A 20,817-nucleotide genomic window follows, 5' to 3' on the forward strand; every position below is an offset into this window, starting at 1 on the left:
AATTTTTTGTCAATGATCCAGCTCTTGTTTGGTGTCCTAGTGGAGCAATAGCTGAAAGGCATTAGGGTACAGTTTGATGGCCCTAAAACTCCTAAGTAAAGGTCCCTCTACACTGTTCCCATCAAATTCCCAGGACAGGCAGGAGGATAATAAGTAGAAGAGTAATCTAGTTGGTGTACTGAGCCATCTGTGCCACTCAATTTGATCAAGGCTCATCTTCAGTTTGAACTCAACTTCCTTGACACCTTGACATTCAGACTGACTTCACAAGAGTAAAAGCTCTATCTATCTCAGCTTTAAATTTATTCAAGGCTGGAATGTCTCCTCACAGGTAAGAATTCCAAAGCTTCACAACACTCTGAGTGAAGATATGTTTCCCCATCTCAGACCTGAGGTGTTGCTGTGTTAACCTGTTCCTGTCTGCTAACCTCCCCAGTCAGGGGAAACAACTTCTCAGTGTTTACTACGTCAGTTCCCTTCATTGAGGTCGTCCCCTATTTTTCTGGAGAACACTAGATTAGATTAGATTACATTACATTACAGTGTGGAAACAGGCCCTTCGGCCCAACAAGTCCACACCGACCCGCCGAAGCGCAACCCACCCATACCCCTACATTTACCCCTTACCTAACACTATGGGCAATTTAGCATGGCCAATTCACCTGACCTGCACATCTTTGGACTGTGGGAGGAAACCGGAGCACCCGGAGGAAACCCACGCAGACACGGGGAGAACGTGCAAACTCCACACAGTCAGTCGCCTGAGGTGGGAATTGAACCCGGGTCTCCGGCGCTGTGAGGCAGCAGTGTTAACCACTGTGCCGCCGTGCCGCCCATACTGACCCAATTCGCTCAGACTCCCAGCAAAGGATAACTCTCTCACCCCAGGGACCAATCTGGTGAACCTTTGCTGTATCAGCTCGAATACAAGGATAGCTTTTATTCGACCTGGTCACTAAAACTGCATGCACCTCTCTTATGGAGTAGTCTCACATAATCCCTATACCACTGCAGCAAGACTTCTTTATTCCTGAGTCTAAATTCCTTGCAATACATATCATTTTCCTCATACATACAAAATAATTAGATTAGATTAGATTAGATTAGATTACTTTACAGTGTGGAAACAGGCCCTTCGGCCCAACAAGTCCACACCGACCAGCCGAAGCGTAACCCACCCATACCCCTACATTTACCCCTTACCTAACACTACAGGCAATTTAGCAGGGCCAATTCACCTGACCTGCACATCTTTGGACTGTGGGAGGAAACCGGAGCACCCGGAGGAAACCCACGCAGACACGGGGAGAACGTGCAAACTCCACACAGTCAGTCGCCTGAGGCGGGAATTGAACCCGGGTCTCTGGCGCTGCGAGGCAGCAGTGCTAACCTTGTACGAATATACCAGACTCCCTCTGAACATCAACATTTACAAAGGTTGTACCGTTTAAATAATATCCTGCTGTTCTAATCTTCCAGCCAGAGTCTAACTTGCCACCTTATTGCCCACTCACCTCCTCTGCCCACTGCTTTAATCTGTATTTTTGTACAGCCTCACAGCCTGTATTCCCCCTGACTACACAGTGTCAAAAACAGATACATATATCTTTGTCTAAGTCATTCATATTACAAATGACTGAGAATGAGCACTAATCCTGTGGCATTGTAGTTGTTCCAGCCCACCAACTTAGAAATGCCTCATTTAAACCTATTCATTAATTCCTGTCAACTAACCAACACTCTATTCATGTTAATATATCGTTCAACTCCTTGAGCCCTCTTGTGTGTATTAACGTTTCGTGTGGTATCTTATCGAGCTGGCACGGTGGCATAGTGGTTAGCACTGCTGCCTCACAGCGCCAGAGATCCGGGTTCAATTCCCGCCTCAGACAACTGACTGTGTGGAGTTTGCACATTCTCGCCATGTCTGCGTGGGTTTCCTCCCACAGTCCAAAAATGTGCAGGTCAGGTGAATTGGCCATGCTAGATTGTCCGTAGTGTTAGGTGCAGGGGTAAATGTAGGGGAATGGGTCTGGGTGGGTTGCGCTTCGGCGAGTCGGTGTGGACTTGTTGGGCCGAAGGGCCTGTTTCCACACTGTAAGTAATCTAATCAATGCCTTTTCAAAATCCAGATATACTATGTCTACTTATTCCTCTTTACTTATTCTCCTCAGTACATCCTGAAAATACTTTAATAAAATTTGCCATGCAGGACTTCCCTTTAATTAAACCTTGTTGACTTTGATCATGTTGCAACTGCTTGCATGAATGATGCGGGATAGATGGGAAGGGGTCTCAGGAATGGACCATGTTATCACAGAGAAACTGGGTCTCCAAATGCGGAAAGGAGAAGATATGTTTGATGATGTGTTTACCGTCACTGAATTCCTCCATTATCAACATCTTGGGGGGTTATCATTGGCCAAAAACTCCATTGGACTCACCATAAATGCAGTGGCTACAAGTGCAGGTCAGAGGCTAGTAATACTGCAGCAGGTATCCCACCTCCTGACTCCCCAAAGCCTGTCCACCATCTACAAGGCCCAAGTCAGGAGTGTGATGGAATACTCTCCACTTGTCTGGATGGGTGCAGCTCCAACAGCACTCAAGATGTTTGACACCATCCAGGACAAAGCAGCTCACTTGAATGGACCACATCCACAAGCATCCGCTCCCTCCACCACAGATGGTCAGTAGCAACACTGTGTACTTTCTAAAAGACGTACTGCAGAAAGTCACCAAAGATCCTCAGACAGCACCTTCCAAACCCACGAACACTTCCATCTAGAAGGACAAGAGCAGTAGACACATGGGAATACCGCCACCTTCAACTTCCCCTCCAAGCCTCTCACCATCCTGACTTGGAAATATATCTGTGCTCCTTCACTGTCGCTGGGTCAAAATCCTGGAACTCCTTCCCTAATGGCATTGTGGGGCAGAATGAGGAAGACTGCACCAGTTCAAGAAGGCAGCTCACCACCACCTTCTCAAGGGCAACTAGGGACAGGCAATAAATGCTGGCCCAGCCAGCGACACCCATAAATGAATACTTTAAAAAAAATTTTAAAAAGATGACATCACCCTGAGGCGGGTGATGACAGAGGATAATCTGTTGAATATGGACACTGGTTAGATTAGATTAGATTACTTACAGTGTGGAAACAGGCCCTTCAGCCCAACAAGTCCACACCGCCCCGCCGAAGCGCAACCCACCCATACCCCTACATTTACCCCTTACCTAACACTACGGGCAATTTAGCATGGCCAATTCACCTGACCTGCACGTCTTTGGACTGTGGGAGGAAACCGGAGCACCCGGAGGAAACCCACGCAGATACGGGGAGAACATGCAAACTCCACACAGTCAGTCGCCTGAGGCAGGAATTGAACCCGGGTGTCTAGCGCTGTGAGGCAGCAGTGCTAACCACTGTGCCACCGTGCCGCCCACGGGCAGCCTGTCCCTATTTGCCCTTGAGAAGGTGGTGATGTGGAAGCAGAGGCCAAGGGAGAATCCAAGCATGCCTCTGGGAGGGAGGCAAGGGAGTGTGAGCAGAGAAGAATGCTCAAGCACAGGACATGCTACATTTTCCTGCCTCCTTCTCACGGGTCTGAGACCCCTCACCCTCATTTCAAGTGAAACAGAGATTTACTTGTCCTTCTTTCAATATAATCGACCATATTCACTGTTCATGAAGTGGTCTGCTCCATAATGGGGAGACCAAATGTAGACTAGGTGATCCCTTTGGAGAACATCTTTGTTCAGTGACTGAGCATGACCCAGCATTCCACTGTTCAGCATTCCAATTCTCCCAGCCTGACCTCTCTATCCTGCTACACTTGAAAGAAGTTCAAGGAATAGCATCTCATCTTGCGATGCACTTTACAACTTTCTGCACTCAATATGGATTTCAACAATCTTAGATAGTAACCTTTGCTTACATCCTGTTTTGTTTTTGTTGGCTTCTTTCTTTATTCCTTCATCTCACATTCATACATAATCTTTGTTTCTTAATATATCCAGTAATACATTTTTTCGCTAGTTTACATTGTGAAAACTCCTCTTCTCTCCATCCTATCACAGTCATTCCTTATGGTCTATCTTGCCCCTCCCTCTCCTACTAGCTAAAACACTGTCACGTGTTAACCTATCCATCAGTTTAGATGAAAAGTCATTGGCTTGAAACAATTGCAATCTTACTCTTCAAAAATGCTGCCTCAGCATTCTGTCAGCATGTTTTAATTTAACATTTTAAAAATATATTCACTCATTGGATGTGGGTGTCACTGGCTGGGCAGCCTGTCCCTATTTGCCCTTGAGAAGGTGGTGGTGAGCTGCCTTCTTGAACCGCTGCAGTCCACCTGCTGTGGGTTGACCCACAATGCCCTTAGGGAGGGAGTCCAGGATTTTGACCCAATGGTGATATATTTCCAAGTCAGGATGGTGAGTGGCTTGGACAGGAACTTGCAAATGGTGGTTTTCCCACATATCTGCTGCCCTTGTCCTTCTGGATGGAAGTAGACAGACTTTAGGGCAATAGGAGGTGAGTTGCTTGCTACAGAACTCCTAGCCTTTAACCTGCTCTTTAGACATATGAATGTCCAGTTCAGTTCCTGGTCAATGGTAGCTCCCAGCATGTTAATAGTTGGGGATTCAGCGATAGTACCAATGAACATTAAAGGACTATATCAATGGGCTAGGTTATCTATATGCCTCGTCCAGTTCAGTTTCATGGATAACCTCTGGGATGTTGATAGCTGGGGATTCAGTGATGTAATGCCATGGAATATTAAGAGTAAATGGTTAAATTCTCTCTTGTGCGAGACGGTCATTCCCTTCTCCTCCACTGAATTTTTAATTGTCCTTCATGACTGGATGTGGCAGGACTGCAGAGCTTAGATCTGATCCGTTGGTTGCCGGATCGCTTAGCTCTGTCTAGCACTCACTACATATGTTGCTGGACATACAAGTAGTCCCATTTGATTGACTCCTCATTTTTAGGAATGTCTGGTGCTATCCTATTACAGCCTCCATTGAAGCATGATACAATTATATACAAAACTCTGGAGAATCCCTCTGACAGTCTCTAACACATACATAGACACAGGGTAGAAGTGAGTACCTGACACATTGTTAACGGAACCTGCTGTATGGCCACGGCTGCCAAATCGCCCAGTCTCTTCACTTCACCAGAATATGCCGCTATCTCTTTCTCCAGACGCATGTGACGCTGCAGGAGGGCGTCAGCACTGGCCTCATCCTTTCCACAATCCCCACTTTCCAGAAGAGGCTGTTTCTCGAGCAGCCAGGAACGGGCCTCGTTGATATCTGCGAAATACTGAGGGGACGAGACCAAGAAACCTGCTCATTTAGATGCAGTGGCAACCCCCACTGTTAACAACCCACCGACCACCTCACAGCCTCACAAAGGCTTCTTATGAAAGAAACACTTCTTACTGGTCTTCATGTAATCAACAGTTCATGCAAGATACAAGACATCTGTTCTTTTGTTTTCTGATGTTGATCAGGAGCCATGTCAAAACATTTAAAACTGTTAAGGAGTTCGATAGATTAGAACCCAGTGGGATGTTACTTCTGGCCAAAGGCTCTAGAACTGGGGGACAAGTCACAGAACAAGACTTCAGCTATTTTGGACTGACATTCTTGTGCCAAATTTGATTTCTCTACTCCAGGAAGCTGCGGATCCTCGCTCTGTAGGATACCCAAGAGAAAGATTGATGGCATTTTGAGCATTGAGTGCATTATAGAATATGGGGATAGTGCAGGAACATCCGACTTATACTGCTGATCAGCAATGAGCTTAGTGAACTGAGTTTGAACAACAGAATAGCCCCCTATTGCTTATGTTCTTGTGTTCAACTGTAAATGGATCCTCCGGATATATTTGGATTCTGGCTACAGTGGTTTGTTGTGAAGATTCTCACCCAGTCACCCAACTTAGTCTCTGCTCCTTGGTCATATCTCACCTGTTTGATAGTCAGTGCAGCTTGCAGCCGAGAGTTCCTAATTGCAACCTCATCCTTTAACTGCTGCCATTGCTTCTGGAGGGTATTGACCCATCTCCTCACCTCCTTCTCGCAGTCCAAACTTCGCTGGTACAGATGCTGGCCCTTCCTCACTACTGAGAAACATATCAACTGGTGGCTGTTAACCTCCGACTCCAGGGCCTTGGAAAACAAGAACAATCAGTATATGTCACAGACTCCAACTACACTGTGCTCTCACTCACACCATGCTCTGAGACACTGGCCCCTGTCTCACACGCCCTCCACGCTCTGGGGCACTGGCCCCTACCTCACACTTCCTCCACCCTCTGGGACACTGGCCCCTACCTCCACACTCCCTCCACGCTCTGGGACACTGGCCCCTATCTCACACCCCCTCCACACTCCGGGACACTGGCCCTGTCTCAGACACCCTCTACGCTCTGGGACACTGGTCCATCTCACACCCCTTCCACGCTCTGGGACACTGGTCCCTGTCTCACAACCCCTCCATGCTCTGGGACACTGGTCCCTGTCTCACACCCCTTCCATGCTCTGGGACACTGGTCCCTGTCTCACACCCCCTCCACACTCTGGGACACTGGTCCCTGTCTCACACTCCCTCCACGTTCTGGGACACTGGTCCCTGTCTCACACCCCCTCCATGCTCTGGGACACTGGTCCCTGTCTCACACGCCCTCCACACTCTGGGACACTGGCTCTGTCTCACACCCCTTCCACACTCTGGGACACTGGCCCTTGTCTCACACTCCCCCCACACTCTGGGACACTGGCCCCTGTCTCATACTCTCCCCACACTCTGGTACACTGGCCCCTGTCTCACACTCCCTCCACGCTCTGGGACACTGGTCCCTGTCTCACACTCCCTCCACGCTCTGGGACACTGGCCCCTGTCTCACACCCTCCATGCTCTGGGACACTGGCTTCAGGAGTCCACGTGTCCCTGATCCATGCCTGGAATGACAGTGCACATTGTGGCAGCTGAGTGCAGTGAGGCATGTTACCATGGTAATCCCAGCCTGTACCTTGTGTTTCTGGATCAACACTGCGATCTGGGTGACATCACGGCCTAACGCTGCTGTCCGCACCAACTGCCACTTCTCGAAAATCCAGGCCTCCTCCTCATCACAGTCCCGGAAAAACTCAAACAATTGGTGTTGCTGCTTCAGTTTAGAACGCCTGTATTAACAAGAGAAATGACTAAGGCCACAGTGAAAAAGAGAGCGAGAGAGAGAAAGAGCAAGAGAGCGCGGGAGAGGGAGAGAGAGAAAGAGAGCGAGAGAGAGAGAGAGAGACCCCGAGAGACAGCAAGAGAGAGTCCAAGAGACCATGAAAGACACCAAGTGACTGAGAGACAATGTACTTCCTCCCAGTCACTACACCTTTCTCCCTTATAGCAGGAACCTGGGGAGACTGCCAAGGTTCACATCACATTCTTACCAAACCGGTATCAGTTGTGTTTTATGCTGGATGATAACTGACCTAACTTTGCTGAGTTCCAGGAGGTTGGTGTAAGCATCATTGAGCTCCTTAAGTTTGCCCTGAAACAGGTCAGTGTTCAGCTCACTGCTCCTGCTGAGGTGGTCAGCCTTCTCATTGATGTGTTTCAGATTCTCTCCGTGAGATGAAATTTGAGAATCGATCAGGTTGTGCTTGTGTACCATGTCCTCCACATCAAGTAGATGCTTACCGTAATCACTCGAGCTTACCAGGGCCTGGAGGAGGAGAGAGGAACAAAGCTGGATCACAACTAGAGCTCTTCTGCACTTTCCATCATTGTCTTGAAGGGACTGATACCACCCTTTTACATATTATAGCCAACTTTATTTTAACCGGCACCTTAATCAACTGGCAATTTTGATAAATCAACACATAAATATAGATTAGAGTGGTGCTGGAAAAGCACAGCAGGTAAGGCAGCATCCGAGGAGCAGGAAAGCCGACATTTCAGGCAAAAGCCCTTCACCAGGAATGAGGCTTCTGGGCCAGGAGGAGCTGAGAGATAAATGGGAGGGGGATGGGGCTGGGGGGAAGGTAGCTGGGAATGTGATAGGTGGATGAAGGTGGTGGGGAAAGGCGATAGGTCGGAGAGAAGGGTGGAGCAGATAGATGGGAAAGACGATGGACAGATCAAGAGGGCAGTGCTGAGTTCGAAGGTTGGATCTGGGATAAGGTGGGGGAGGGGAAATGAGGAAACTGGTGAAATCCACATTGATCCCGTGTGGAGGGTGCCAAGGTGGAAGACGAGGCATTCTTCTTCCGGGCGTCGGGTGGTTAAGTTTTGGCAATGGAGGAGGCCCAGGACCTACATGTTCTTGGTGGAGTGGGAGGGGGAGTTGAAGTGTTCAGCCACGGGACAGTGGGGTTGGCGGATGCAGATGTCCCAGAGATGTTCTCTGAAATGATCTGCAAATTGGCGTCCTGTCCCCCCGATGTTGAGGAGACCATATGGCAATGGATAGAGTAGATGACATTGGCCGAGGTACAGGTAATTTCTGTCGATGTGGAAGGATCCTTTGGGGCCTTGAACAGAGGTGAGCAGGGAGGAGTGGGCGTAGGTTTTGTACTTCCTGCGATGGTAGGGGAAGGTGCCGGGAGTGGGGCGTGGGCTGGTGGGGGTGGTGGACAAGAGAGACGCGGAGGGAATGGTCTCTCCGAAACGCTGATAGGGGTGGGGTGGAAAATATATCCTTAGTGATGGGGAGTGATTGTAGGTGGTGGAAGTGGCGGAGAATGATGTGACGTATATGGAGGTTGGTGAGGTGGGGGGGGGGGGGGGGGGGGGGAGGGTTCTGTCCTTGTTGCATTGGGAAGGGTGTGGTTCAAGGGCAGAGACAGTGATGGAGAGGTTCAAGAATGGGAGGGAGGTGTCCGAGAGAGTCTAGGTGAATTTGAGGTTGGGGTGAAAGGTGTTGGTGAAGTTGATGAACCGTCCAATGCCTCGTGGGAGAACAAAGTAGCGCCGATACAGTCATCGATGTAGCGGAAGAACAGGTGGGGGTTGGTGCCGGTGTAGCTGCGGAAGATGGACTATTCCATGTACCCAACAAAGAGGCAGGCATAGCTGTGTCCCATGCGGGTGGGAGGATTGGAAGGAGAAGTTGTTGAGGGTGAGGACCAGTCCAACCAGGCTGATGAGGGTGTCAGTGGAATGGTACTGGTTGGGACGGTGTGAGACGAAGAAATGGAGGGCTTTGGAGGCCTTCATCGTGGTGGATTGATGTGTACAGGGACTGGGTGTCCATGGTGAAGATGAGGCATTAGGGGCCAGGGAAACCAAAATCTTGGAGAAGGTGAAGGGTGTGGGTGGTGTCCCAAACATAGGTGGGGAGTTCCTCGACTAAGGGGGACAGGATGGTGTCAAGGTAAGAAGAGATGAGTTCAGTGGGACTGGAACAGGCTGAGACAATGGGTTGACCGGGGAAATCAGGTTTGAGAATCTTCGGAAGGAGATAGAATCAGACGGTTTGGGGTTCATGGACAATGAGGCTTTAGGTGGGAGATCTCCAGAGGTGGTGAGGATGTGGATGGTCTGGGACATGAAGGTTTGGTGATGGGAGGTGAAGTCATGGTTGAGGGGACAGAAGGAGGAGGTGTCTGTGAGTTGGCACCTGGCTTCAGCGGTGCAGAGGTCAGTGTGCCAAACTACCACAGAGCCCCCTTGTCTGCTGGTTTGATGGTAAAGCTGGGGTTGGAGTGGAGGGAGTGGATGGCTGCATGCTGCGAGGGTGGGAGGTTGGAGTGGGTGAGGGGGGGGGGTGGACAGGTTGTGGCAGTCGATGTCACAGCGGCAGTTAGAAATGAAGAGGTCAAGGGTGGGTAACAGGCCAGCGCGGGGTGTCCAGGTGGATGGGATTTATTGGAAGCGAGAGAAGGGGTCCTCGGTGGGTGAGCAGGTGCCTTGATTGAAAAAATGGGCCCGGAGGCGGATGCGGCTGAAGAAATGTTCAATGTTGCAACGCAGCGGAAGAAATGTGTTGATCTCATTAATCCGCGACCAGAGAGGGATGAAGGTGAGGCCTTTGCTGAGGACTGAACTTTCATCCTCAGGTGAGGGGGAGGTCTGGGGGAATAGTAAAAACACGGCAGGGCACCACACTCTCGACTCTGTAATTCTCTATCCTGATACGACTTCTACCTAGCTAATAGAGCAACTACTGACAGTCTACAAAAAGCTGCCTTGGGATCCTCAGTGAGCTAGTTACTGCAAAACATACTAAGGTTCAGAAGAGGGATATCCAAGGGACAATGATAGATCCTCTCTCATATTTCATGTGCACAGAGGTTTCAGACTGAGAGTCATAGAAATGTGCAGCATGGAAAGAGACCCTTCAGTCTAACTCATCCATGCCGACCAGATATCCTAAATTAATTTTGTCCCATTTGGCAGCATTTTGTCCATATCCCTCTCAATCTTCCTATTTACATAACCATCCAGACACTTTTTAAATGCTGTAATTGTACCAGCCTCCACCACTTCCTCTGGCAACTCATTCCATACACACACCGCCCTCTGCATTAAAATGTTGCCTCTTAGGTCTGTTTTAAATGTTCTCCCTCTCACCTTAAATCTCTGCCGTCTAGTTTTGGACTCCCCCATCTCAGGGAAAAGACCATGTCTATTTACCCTATTCATGTCCTTCAGAATCAGAGTCATACAGCATGGAAACAGACCCTTCAGTCTAACTCGTCCATGCCAAACATAATCCCAATCTAAAACTAGTCCCTTCTGCCTGCCCCTGGCCATTATCCCACCAAACCTTACCACTTCATGTATCTATCCAAAAGGCTTTTAAACATTGTAATTGTACCCGCATCCACCACTTCCTCAGGAAGTTCATTCCACATGTCAACCACCCCTCTGTGCAAAAAATTTGCCTCTTATGTCTTATTTAAATTGCTCTCCTCTCAGCTTAAAAATGTGCCCCCTAGTCTTGAAATTCCCCAATTTAGGGAAAAGGCAGCTACCATCAACTCTAACTAAACCTCTCATTATTTTGTAAACTTCTATCAGGTCACCTCAAAACCTCCCACGCTCCAGTGAAAAAAGTCCCAGCCTATTTAGCCTTTCTTTATAATTCAAACCTTCCATACCCGGCAACATCCTGGTAAATCTCTTCTAAACCCTCTCTAGTTTGATCATATCTTCCTTATAATTGGGTGATCAGTACTGGACACAGTATTCCAGAAGATGCCTCACCAATGTCCTGTACAACATCAACATAATATCCCAATCCTACACACAAAGGACTGAGCAATGAAGGCAAGCGTATTAAAAGTCTTTTTAACCATCCTGTCTCATAATTTTATAAACCTCTATAAGGTCACCTCTCAGTCTCTGACACTCGAGGGGAAATAGCCCCAGCCTATTCAGCATCTCTCTGTAGCTCAAACCCTCCAACCCCAGCAACATCCTTGTAAATCTTTTCTGAACCCTTTCAAGTTTCACAACATCCTTCCTATAGGAAGGAGACCAAAATTGCACACAATATTCCAATAGTGGCCTAACCAATGCCCTGTACAGCTGGAACATGACCTCCCAACTCCTATACTCAATGCACTGACCAATAAAGGAAAGCATACCAAACGCTTCTTCACTATCCTATCCACCTTCAAGGAGCTATGAAACTGCAATCCAAGGTTTCTATGTTCAGCTACATTCCCCAAGACCTTCCCATTAAGTGTACAAGTCCTTCTCTGATCTGTCTTTCCAAAATGCAGCAGCTCACATTTATCTAAAGTAAACTCCATTTGCCACTCGTCAGCTCAATGGTCCATCTGATCAAGATCCTGTTGTAATCTGAAGTAATCTTCTTTGCTGTCCACTAACCTCCAATTTTGGTATCATCTGCAAACTTACTAACTATACCTCCTATGCTCAAATCCAAATTATTTATAGAAATGACAAAAAGCAGTGCACCCAGCACTGATCTTTGTGGCACACCGCTGGTCACAGGCTTCCAGTCTGAAAAACAACCTTCCACCACCACTGTCTGTCTTTGAGCCAGTTCTGTATCCAAATGGCTAGTTCTTCCTATATTCCATGTGATCTAACCTTGCTAACCAGTCTACCATGTGAAACCTTGTAAAAAACCTTACGGAAGTCCAAATAGATCACATCCACCACTCTGCCCTCATCAATCTCTTCATTACTTCTTCAAAAATCTCATTCTAGTTTGTGAGACACAATTTCTCACACACAAAGCCATGTTGAGTATCCCTATCTTTACCTTCCCAAATTCTCCATAATCACCTGGTGAAGAAGCAGCGTTCCAAAAGCTAGTGCTTCCAAATAAACCTGTCTTTCCAAATACATGTAAATCCTGTCCCTCAGATTCCCTCTAACAACTTGCCTATCACTGATGTTAGGCTCACCAGTCTGCAGTTCCCTGGCTTTTCCTTACCACATTTCTTAAATAGTGGCACCACGTTAACCAACCTCCAGTCTTCCAGCACCTCACCTGTGACTATCAATGATACAAATACCTCAGCAAGGGGCCCAGTAATCACTTTCCTAGCTTCCCACAGAGTTCTAGCATACATCTGATCGGGTCCTGGGGATTTATCCACATATATGCTTTTTAAGACATCCAGCACCTCCACCACTGTAATATGGACATTTTTCAAGATGTCTCCATCTATTTCCCCATATTCCATGTCCTTCTCCACAGTAAACACTGATGCAAACTACTCATTTAGTATCTCCCCCATCTCCTGCGATTCCAAAGAAGGCCTTGCTGATCTTTATGGGGCCCTATTCTCTCCCTAGTTACCCTTCCAACCTTGATGTATTTGTAGAATCCCTTTGAATTCTCCTTAAGCCTATTTGCCAAAGCTATCTCATGTCCCCTTTTTGCCCTCCTGATTTCTCTCTTAGGTATATTCTTACTGTCTTTATACTCTTCTAAGGATTCACTCGATCTATCCTGTCTATACTGACATGTGCTTCTTTCTTTTTCTTGATCAAAACCTCAATTCCTTTAGTCATCCAGCATTCCCTACACCTACCAGCCTTTCCTTTCAGCCTAACAGAAATATACTGTCTCTGGACTTCCCATTTTTCAGTCATCCCTTTACCTGCAAATATCTGCATCCAATCAATTTTTGAATGTCCTTGCCTAATACTGTCAAAATTGGTCTTACTCCAGTTTAGAACTTTAACTTTTAGATTCTATCTATCATTTTTCATCGCTATTTTAAAACTAATAGAATTATGGTCACTGACCCCAAAGTGCTCCCCCACTGACATCTCAGTCACCTGCCCTGCCTTATTGCCCAAGAGCAGATCAAGGTTCGCATCTTCTCTAGTAGGTACATGCACATACTAAATCAAAACATTTTCTTGTCTACACTTAACAAATTCCTTTCCAACCAAACACTACGGCAATCGAAGCTTATGCTTGCAAAGTTAAAATCCCCGACCATAACCACCCTCCTCTTCTCTCAGATAACTAAGATCTTACAAATTTGTTTCTCAATTTCTCACTGACTATTAGGGGGTCTATAGTACAGTCCCAATCAGATGATCATCCCTTCCATATTTCTCAGTTCCATCTAAATAACTTCCCTGGATGCATTCCCAGGAATATCCTCCCTAAGTACAGCTGTAATGTTATTCCTAATCAAAAATGCCACCCCTCCTCCTCTCTTGTTTCCCCCCCCCCCTTCCTATCCTACCTGTAAGCAGTTTTCCCCTGGAACATTAAGCTGCCAGTCCTGTCCATCCCTGACCACGTTTCTGTAATTGCTATGATATCCCAGTCCCATGTTCCTAACCATGCCCTAAGTTCATCTGCCTTCCCTGTTAGGCCCTTTGCATTGAAATAAATGCAGTTTAATTCATCAGTCCGACCTTATTCTCTGCTTTCTTCCTTCCTGCCCTGACTCACTCCTTTTCTTAACTGTACCAGTCTCAGACTGATCTCATTCCTTACTATCTCCCTGGGTCCCAAGTCCCACTCCCTTGACCAGTTTAAATCCTCCCAAACAGCTCTCGCTAATCTCCCTGCCAGTATATTAGTCCCCTTCCAATTTAGGTGCAATCTGTCTTTCTTGTACAGGTCACTTCTATCCCAGAAGAGATTCCAATGATCCAAAAATGTGAATCCTTCTTCCCTGCACCAGCTCATCACCCACGCATCTGCTCTATCCTCCTATTCCTACCCTTACTAGCTACTGGCACTGGGAGTAATCCAGATATTACTACCTTCGAGGACCTCCTTTTTAAATTGCTGCCTAACTTCCTATATTCTCTCCTCAGAATCTTGAGCACAGATTCAAAATCTCACACATAAATTCACAAAAAGGGTTCAGAAAGCTTGGTGGAATGGGCAGATAAAAGACAGATACAATCTCTTTGAAGTGGAATGGAATACAATTTGAGACAGCAAGTCAGGAATGAGAGCGTAAACTGAAGAGTGTAGAGAGAGAGAGACAGTAAAAGGTGCCACTGCCATTCCATAATTTCCAAAACTGTAAACATAAATTGATTAACCACAAGTCCCTACAGTGTAGAAGCTAGCCATTCAGCCCATTGAGCCCACACTGACACCCCGAACAGCATCCCACCCACAGCCACTCCCACTCCCCTACTCTACCCCTGTAACTCTGCACTAGGCTAACACACCTAGTTTACACATCCCTGGACACTATGGGGCAATTTAGCAGCATCAATCCAACTAACCTACATATCTTTAGACTATGGGAGGAAACCAGAGCACCCAGAGGAAACCCACGCTGACACAGGGAGAATGTGCAAACTCCACACAGTCACCCAAAAGTAGAATCAGACCTTGGTCCCTGGTGCTGTGAGGCAGCAGTGCCAACTACTAAGCCACCATGTTGCCCAAAGTCGCAAATAGCTTTTGTGTTTTGTAAATGGGAGCAGAGAATTCAAGAGTGAAGTGGTCATGATGATTTTGAGTAACGCAATGGTTAGTCCCAGTTGAACAACATAACTGCGGTCATTTTTATATGATTCCTTCATGAGATGTGGGTGTTACTGGTGAGCCTGTATTTGCTCCCCATCCCTAATTACCCTGGCGGCTTGCTGTGCCCTTTCAGAGAGCAGTTTAGAGTCAAATGGAATGGCTGTGGGTACTGGAGTCACATGTAGACTTGACCAGGTAAAAATGGCATATTTCCCTCCCTAAAGGACCTCAGTGAACCAGATGAGTGCCGTTATAAAACTAGAATAGTAATGCTGTGGGGACACAAATCCAAATCCCAGCTGGTGGGAGTTAAATTCAATCAGAAATAGAGATCTAGTCCCAGCGATGGTAACTATCATCAACTGTCATAAAAATTTCTATCGGGTTACGAATAAAAGGAAATCTATTTTCTTTATCTGGCCTAATGTGACTCCAGACTCACAGCAACGTGAATGACTCTTGTCTCCCTCTGAAATAGTTGAGCAAGCCACTTGTTTCAAAGGCAATTAGGGAGGGCAACAAATATCAACCTTGCCAGTGTCGGCCATATCCAATGGAAGAATAAAGGGAGAAACATGCTGGGACGGTTTCATTTTCCCAGAGACCAGATCACTGGAACAAGTTGCTGTCTCAATTCAGATTTATCTGTTTGAATAGGGTTTCAATGACTATAAACAAAAGAGAGGGCAGTGCATCCTGCCTATCCATTACTAACTTCACACATTGCTGGACAGACAGCTAGGGCCCTAAACACACTCAGCAATGCAGTCAGCACAGTTTCAATTCATGCAATATCGAGTGGCTCTCCTTTAACAAGTGTGAGTGGCCAATCTTACTTGAATGGTCATTATTTCTTCGAAAATACTGTTAATATCTTGGAGTAAGGTGAGTGCAGACGTGGTCTTGTTCAGGGATTCTCTGCATTTACAGAGTTGTTGGAGAAGGTCTTGCCAGCGACGTTCAACATTCTGCTGCCTGCAGAGAAGGAAGAGATTTCAATCAGTGCACCAGAGTTTGCATCCTGATCTGGTTCTGGACATCCCGGGGCACACATCTCCATTCCAAGCAGACAAGACAGTGTGACCTACTGATCCTCCGGTCCCTGTCTGGACATTGTCTGACCCACTGACCTGAGCCCCAGACCCGGTCAGGATAGCATCTGACTCCACTGACCTCTCCCACTCCCTGTCTGGATAGCGTCTGACTCCACTGACCTCTCCCACTCCCTGTCTGGATAGTGTCTGACCCACTGACTCCCCTACCCCCAGCCTCTGTCTGGACAGTGTCTGACCCACTGAACACCACTACCCCCCCTCACCCACCCCAAACCCCAGTTCCTGTCTGGATAGTGTCTGACCCACAGACCCGAGCCCACAGACCCTGACAGGTCAGTGTCTGAAGCCCCCCACCCTCCCTGATTGGATGATTAAACCACAACTATATGAATGACTGGCCGTGAGGTCACCGTACCTCTTTACGATCTCAGTCTTGCTGTGGTAGTTCTCCCTCTCAATGACTGCTGCCATTTCAGCCAGGGTCTTGAACCTCTGCTCCCGGGCGAACACGTCGGTGGTGATGGCCTCCATCATCTTGGCGGCAGCCTCGGCCTCCTTGATGCTCCTCACGTTGGCGTCCTGCTTGGCAACCACTGACCTCATTTCGGTGAGGTAGGCCTCCCTCAGCGCAGCCTTCTTCCTGAACTTCCGCACCAGCTGCTCCAGGCGCTCCAGACGCAGCATCTCTTTCTGCAGTGCCTTCTCCCGCTCGTACTCCGACTTCTCCAGGTTGGCCCAGTGCCTCTCGATGTCAGTCAGGGTCTTCCCCTCAGGGGGCACGTATGGCCACATGTTGTTGGCTTGCAGCTTCGTCCTGATGTTGAAGAGTTGCGCTTCGATGAGCCCTCGCTCCTGATACTTGGGTGGCTTCTCCACGGTGCGGAACGTTTTGAAGTCCGCCACCAGCCTCTGCATGCCCACCAGCGAGTTGGGGAAGCAGTGGTCGTTCAACTCCCTCACTTTGTCCTTGATCCACTGAAGCAAGTCAGTCACCAGTTTCTGGTATTCAAGTTTGAGGTCTTCAATCTCCTTCAGGAGACTAATAATCTGTGAAGGAGGAATAGATACATGACTCAGTCGCAGATTAAATATACAGGACCCTGCTGGGAACATGTGTTCGTTTGCAAGAGTCAGGGGCCTGGAATGTGGAACTGTGTCATGAGTTAGAAGACCATATGTTTTTGTTTTGGGAGGTTGGAGAGCTGTGCTCTGCAGTTATCACTGAAGACGCAAAAGTTGGAGAAAGACTCCTGATTGGAAAGGCCAGCCTTTACTGCACATCCCTAATTGCCGAGAGGGTAGTTCTGAGTCAACCACATAGCTGTAGGTCTGGAGTTACATGTAGGCTGTAGTAATCGTATGAGTTCCTTGATTGGGACTGTTAATCTAGTTCAATCAGGGAGTCCTGGCTGACAGATATAAACATGAATGTCAGATAACCTGCTCACTCTGAGAGTTGGCTCTGAGGAAGCTGGATCAATGTCAAATAATGGGTGACTTGGTGATGGGATACTTGCCTCTGTGGAGTTATTTAATCGGCCAGACCAGGTTAGGAAGACAGATTTCCTCCCTCAAGGGCATTAGTCAACCAGATATGTTTTTTTCCACAAATCTTCAATGTTTACAGGATCACTGTTAGGCGAGTTTTTTATTCCAACATTTTCAGTGATTTTAAATTTCACAATTGGTCATGCTGAGACTCAAATCTACATCCTCCGACCATAGACCTGGGGTTCTGGATTATTAATCTAGTCACGTTACTGCTGTGCCACAGCTGTTCCTGATTTAGAAAGCATTCATTACTCTTTAATCTTCTGAAAATCTGCAGAAAACTCCTAAGCATTATCAGATGCCAAGATCTTGATTGAAATACTGTAAGAACCCAGTGAAGCCGAATATCAGGATTTCTAACTGACTCTCGTGAGAAGTCGCAAAGGATTTAGGAGAAAAAAAGGTAGGCTTCTTATGGTCAAGTTGATCTCTCGAGCTGCCAGATGTAAAACCACTGAGATCTTCAAATCAGACTTTATTTCAGATGTGAATGAGGTATTAAAATGAAACCCTGTTATTTGGTTTTATCAGGGTCTTATAGTATTTCAGTCGAGAGAGATCTTAGCAGACAGGGAATATGCAGAATGTGGGGAGGGGGTGCAGGAGAGGTGTACTACAGGAATTTAGTTGATATATTTACCACCCAGCTGGAGGCCACTCTGCCCATGGGTCTGTACCAAATGATAATTGAACCACCGTGCTCTTCCCACTTCCCAGCTCTAAGTCCATATCCCTGAAGGGTATGAGAATTCAGGGGCAGATCCTGATGTCTTTTCAATGGGTTGAGTGTTTCTGGCTTGACTGTCCCTTTCAGGCACTCTCTTTGGGATGATGAGGGGGCTGGTTGCTTAATACATATCTCCTCTGACCCTTTTACCACTCACTGTAACATCTATGCCTCTACTCATTGCTAAGGTGACTAGATCCTTCTCACCTAACATACTGATGTCGCCCACAGCCTTGTACATCTTAATTAAATCTCGCCTCGCTGAAAGAGGACAATGAGAACAACCCTGGCCTATATCCAATCTTTTCTCATAGCTACAATTTTTCAGGCTTGGCAACATCCTTGGAAATCTCTTCTGTCCCCTCTCAAGTCCAATTACATCCTTCTTGTCATGAGATGACCAGAAATGCACACAGTGCTTAAGTTGTGCCTAAATAGTGTCTTATCTCGTTCAAATGGAAACAGTTCCAGTTTCTCAAGTTTCTCCTGATAACTGAAGCCTTTCACACTCGTTATCCTCGGAGGGAATATTTTCCGATCTTTATCCATGGTCTTGGAACCTTTCTAAAACTGAACACAATGTTCCAACTGTGAGGGAAGTTAAAATAAATTCTATGTGAAAGTAGCTCAAAATTATACAAAAAATAGTAAATTTACAAAAGACTATGGTCGCCACATATTTAGGCAAGAGAAAGTGTTTGGAACGTCCTGAGGTCAGAAAGGTGCTACATAAATGCAGTGTTTCACTGCCAATGAACTACTTTTATTGTTATTAAATAGGAAATTGGCAGTTAATTGTTACACAGCACAATTCCCTCTATATTAACGAGAGAAAGGACACTAAACTGTCTATTTTAATGATATATATTGGCCGAGGCACCAGGATAACTCCTCTGTTTTTCCTTTCTGAGAGATTATTGATGCCAAACTGACAGGAAAGACAGGGCTTCTTTAACATTTCATCCAAGCCACTTCTGGTGACCCAGCAAAAAGCAAACCCCTGGATACACAGACACTGCACAAAGATAGTGGATGCTTTCTAAATTAGGAGAGGCGGCGGTAATGTGACTAAATTAAAAATCCAGAACCCCAGGCTAATGTTCGGAGGTAAAAACAATGACTACAGATGCTGGAAACCAGATTCTGGATTAGTGGTGCTGGAAGAGCACAGCAATTCAGGCAACATCCGAGGACAGGCAAAATCGACGTTTTGGGCAAAAGCCCTTCATCAGGAATAAAGGCAGAGAGCCTGAAGCGTGGAGAGATAAGCTAGAGGAGGGTGGGGGTGGGGATAGAGTAGCATAGAGTACAATAGATCAGTGGGGGAGGAGATGAAGGTGATAGGTCAGGGAGGAGAGGGTGGAGTGGATAGGTGGAAAAGGAGCTGGGCAGGTCGGACAAGTCCTTTAGGGCCTTGGATGGAGGTGAGGGAGGAGCTGTGGGCACAGGTTTTACAGTTCCTGCGGTGGCAGGGGAAAGTGCCAGGATGGGAGGGTGGGTCGTAGGGGGGTGTGGACCTGACCAGGTAGTCATGGAGGGAACGGTCTTTGCGGAAGGCGGAGAGGGGTGGGGAGGGAAATATATCCCTGGTGGTGGGGTCTGTTTGGAGGTGGAGGATATCTGCTCCCAGGAGGAGCGGTTCCACCATAGAACACACCAGATGGCCTCCTTCTTTAGAGACCGCAATTTCCCTTCCCACGTGGTTAAAGATGCTCTCCAACGCATCTCGTCCACATCCCGCACCTCCGCCCTCAGACCCAACCCCTCCAACCACAACAAGGACAGAACGCCCCTGGTGCTCACCTTCCACCCTACCAACCTTCGCATAAACCAAATCATCCGCCGACATTTCCGCCACCTCCAAACAGACCCCACCACCAGGGATATATTTCCCTCCCCACCCCTCTCCGCCTTCCGCAAAGACCGTTCCCTCCGTGACTACCTGGTCGGGTCCACGCCCCCCTACGACCCACCCTCCCATCCTGGCACTTTCCCCTGCCACCGCAGGAACTGTAAAACCTGCGCCCACACCTCCTCCCTCACCTCCACCAAGGCCCTAAAGGAGCCTTCCACATCCATCAAAGTTTTACCTGCACATCCATTAATATCATTTATTGTTTCCGTTGCTCCCAATGCGGTCTCCTCTACATTGGGGAGACTGGGCGCCTCCTAGCAGAGCGCTTTAGGGAACATCTCCGAGACACCCACACCAATCAACCAAACCGCCCCGTGGCTCAACATTTCAACTCCCCCTCCCACTCTGCCGAGGATATGGAGGTGCTGGGCCTCCTCCACCGCCGCTCCCTCACTACCAGACGCATGGAAGAAGAACGCCTCATCTTCCGCCTCGGAACACATCAACCCCAGGACATCAATGTGGATTTCAACAGTTTCCTCATTTCCCCTTCCCCCACCTCATCCTAGTTTCTAACCTCCAGCAACACGATCCCCTTGACTTGTCCGGACTTGTCCGACCTGCCCAGCTCCTTTTCCACCTATCCACTCCACCCTCTCCTCCCTGACCTATCAC

The 20,817-nt window shown here is 47.6% G+C and overlaps 1 protein-coding gene across 1 annotated transcript in view; it reads right to left on the minus strand.

Annotated features, from left to right (window-relative positions):
* Positions 1-20,817, minus strand: part of sptbn5 (spectrin, beta, non-erythrocytic 5) — a 247,248-nt gene that overhangs the window by 210,618 nt on the left and 15,813 nt on the right. The window contains exons 6-11 of the mRNA XM_087990163.1: positions 16,425-17,056; positions 15,791-15,929; positions 7,507-7,739; positions 7,050-7,203; positions 5,986-6,186; positions 5,121-5,336 (exon numbers count right to left, since the gene is read on the minus strand). Of these exons, the coding sequence (XP_087846289.1) occupies positions 5,121-5,336; positions 5,986-6,186; positions 7,050-7,203; positions 7,507-7,739; positions 15,791-15,929; positions 16,425-17,056 (1,575 nt within the window). The remainder of the gene's footprint in view (positions 1-5,120; positions 5,337-5,985; positions 6,187-7,049; positions 7,204-7,506; positions 7,740-15,790; positions 15,930-16,424; positions 17,057-20,817) is intronic.

This window comes from Chiloscyllium plagiosum, unplaced genomic scaffold (genome assembly GCF_037043375.1).
Source record: "Chiloscyllium plagiosum isolate Xiang-an unplaced genomic scaffold, Cpla_swu_hap1 HiC_scaffold_8, whole genome shotgun sequence".
In the NCBI taxonomy this organism is placed as follows: domain Eukaryota; kingdom Metazoa; phylum Chordata; class Chondrichthyes; order Orectolobiformes; family Hemiscylliidae; genus Chiloscyllium; species Chiloscyllium plagiosum.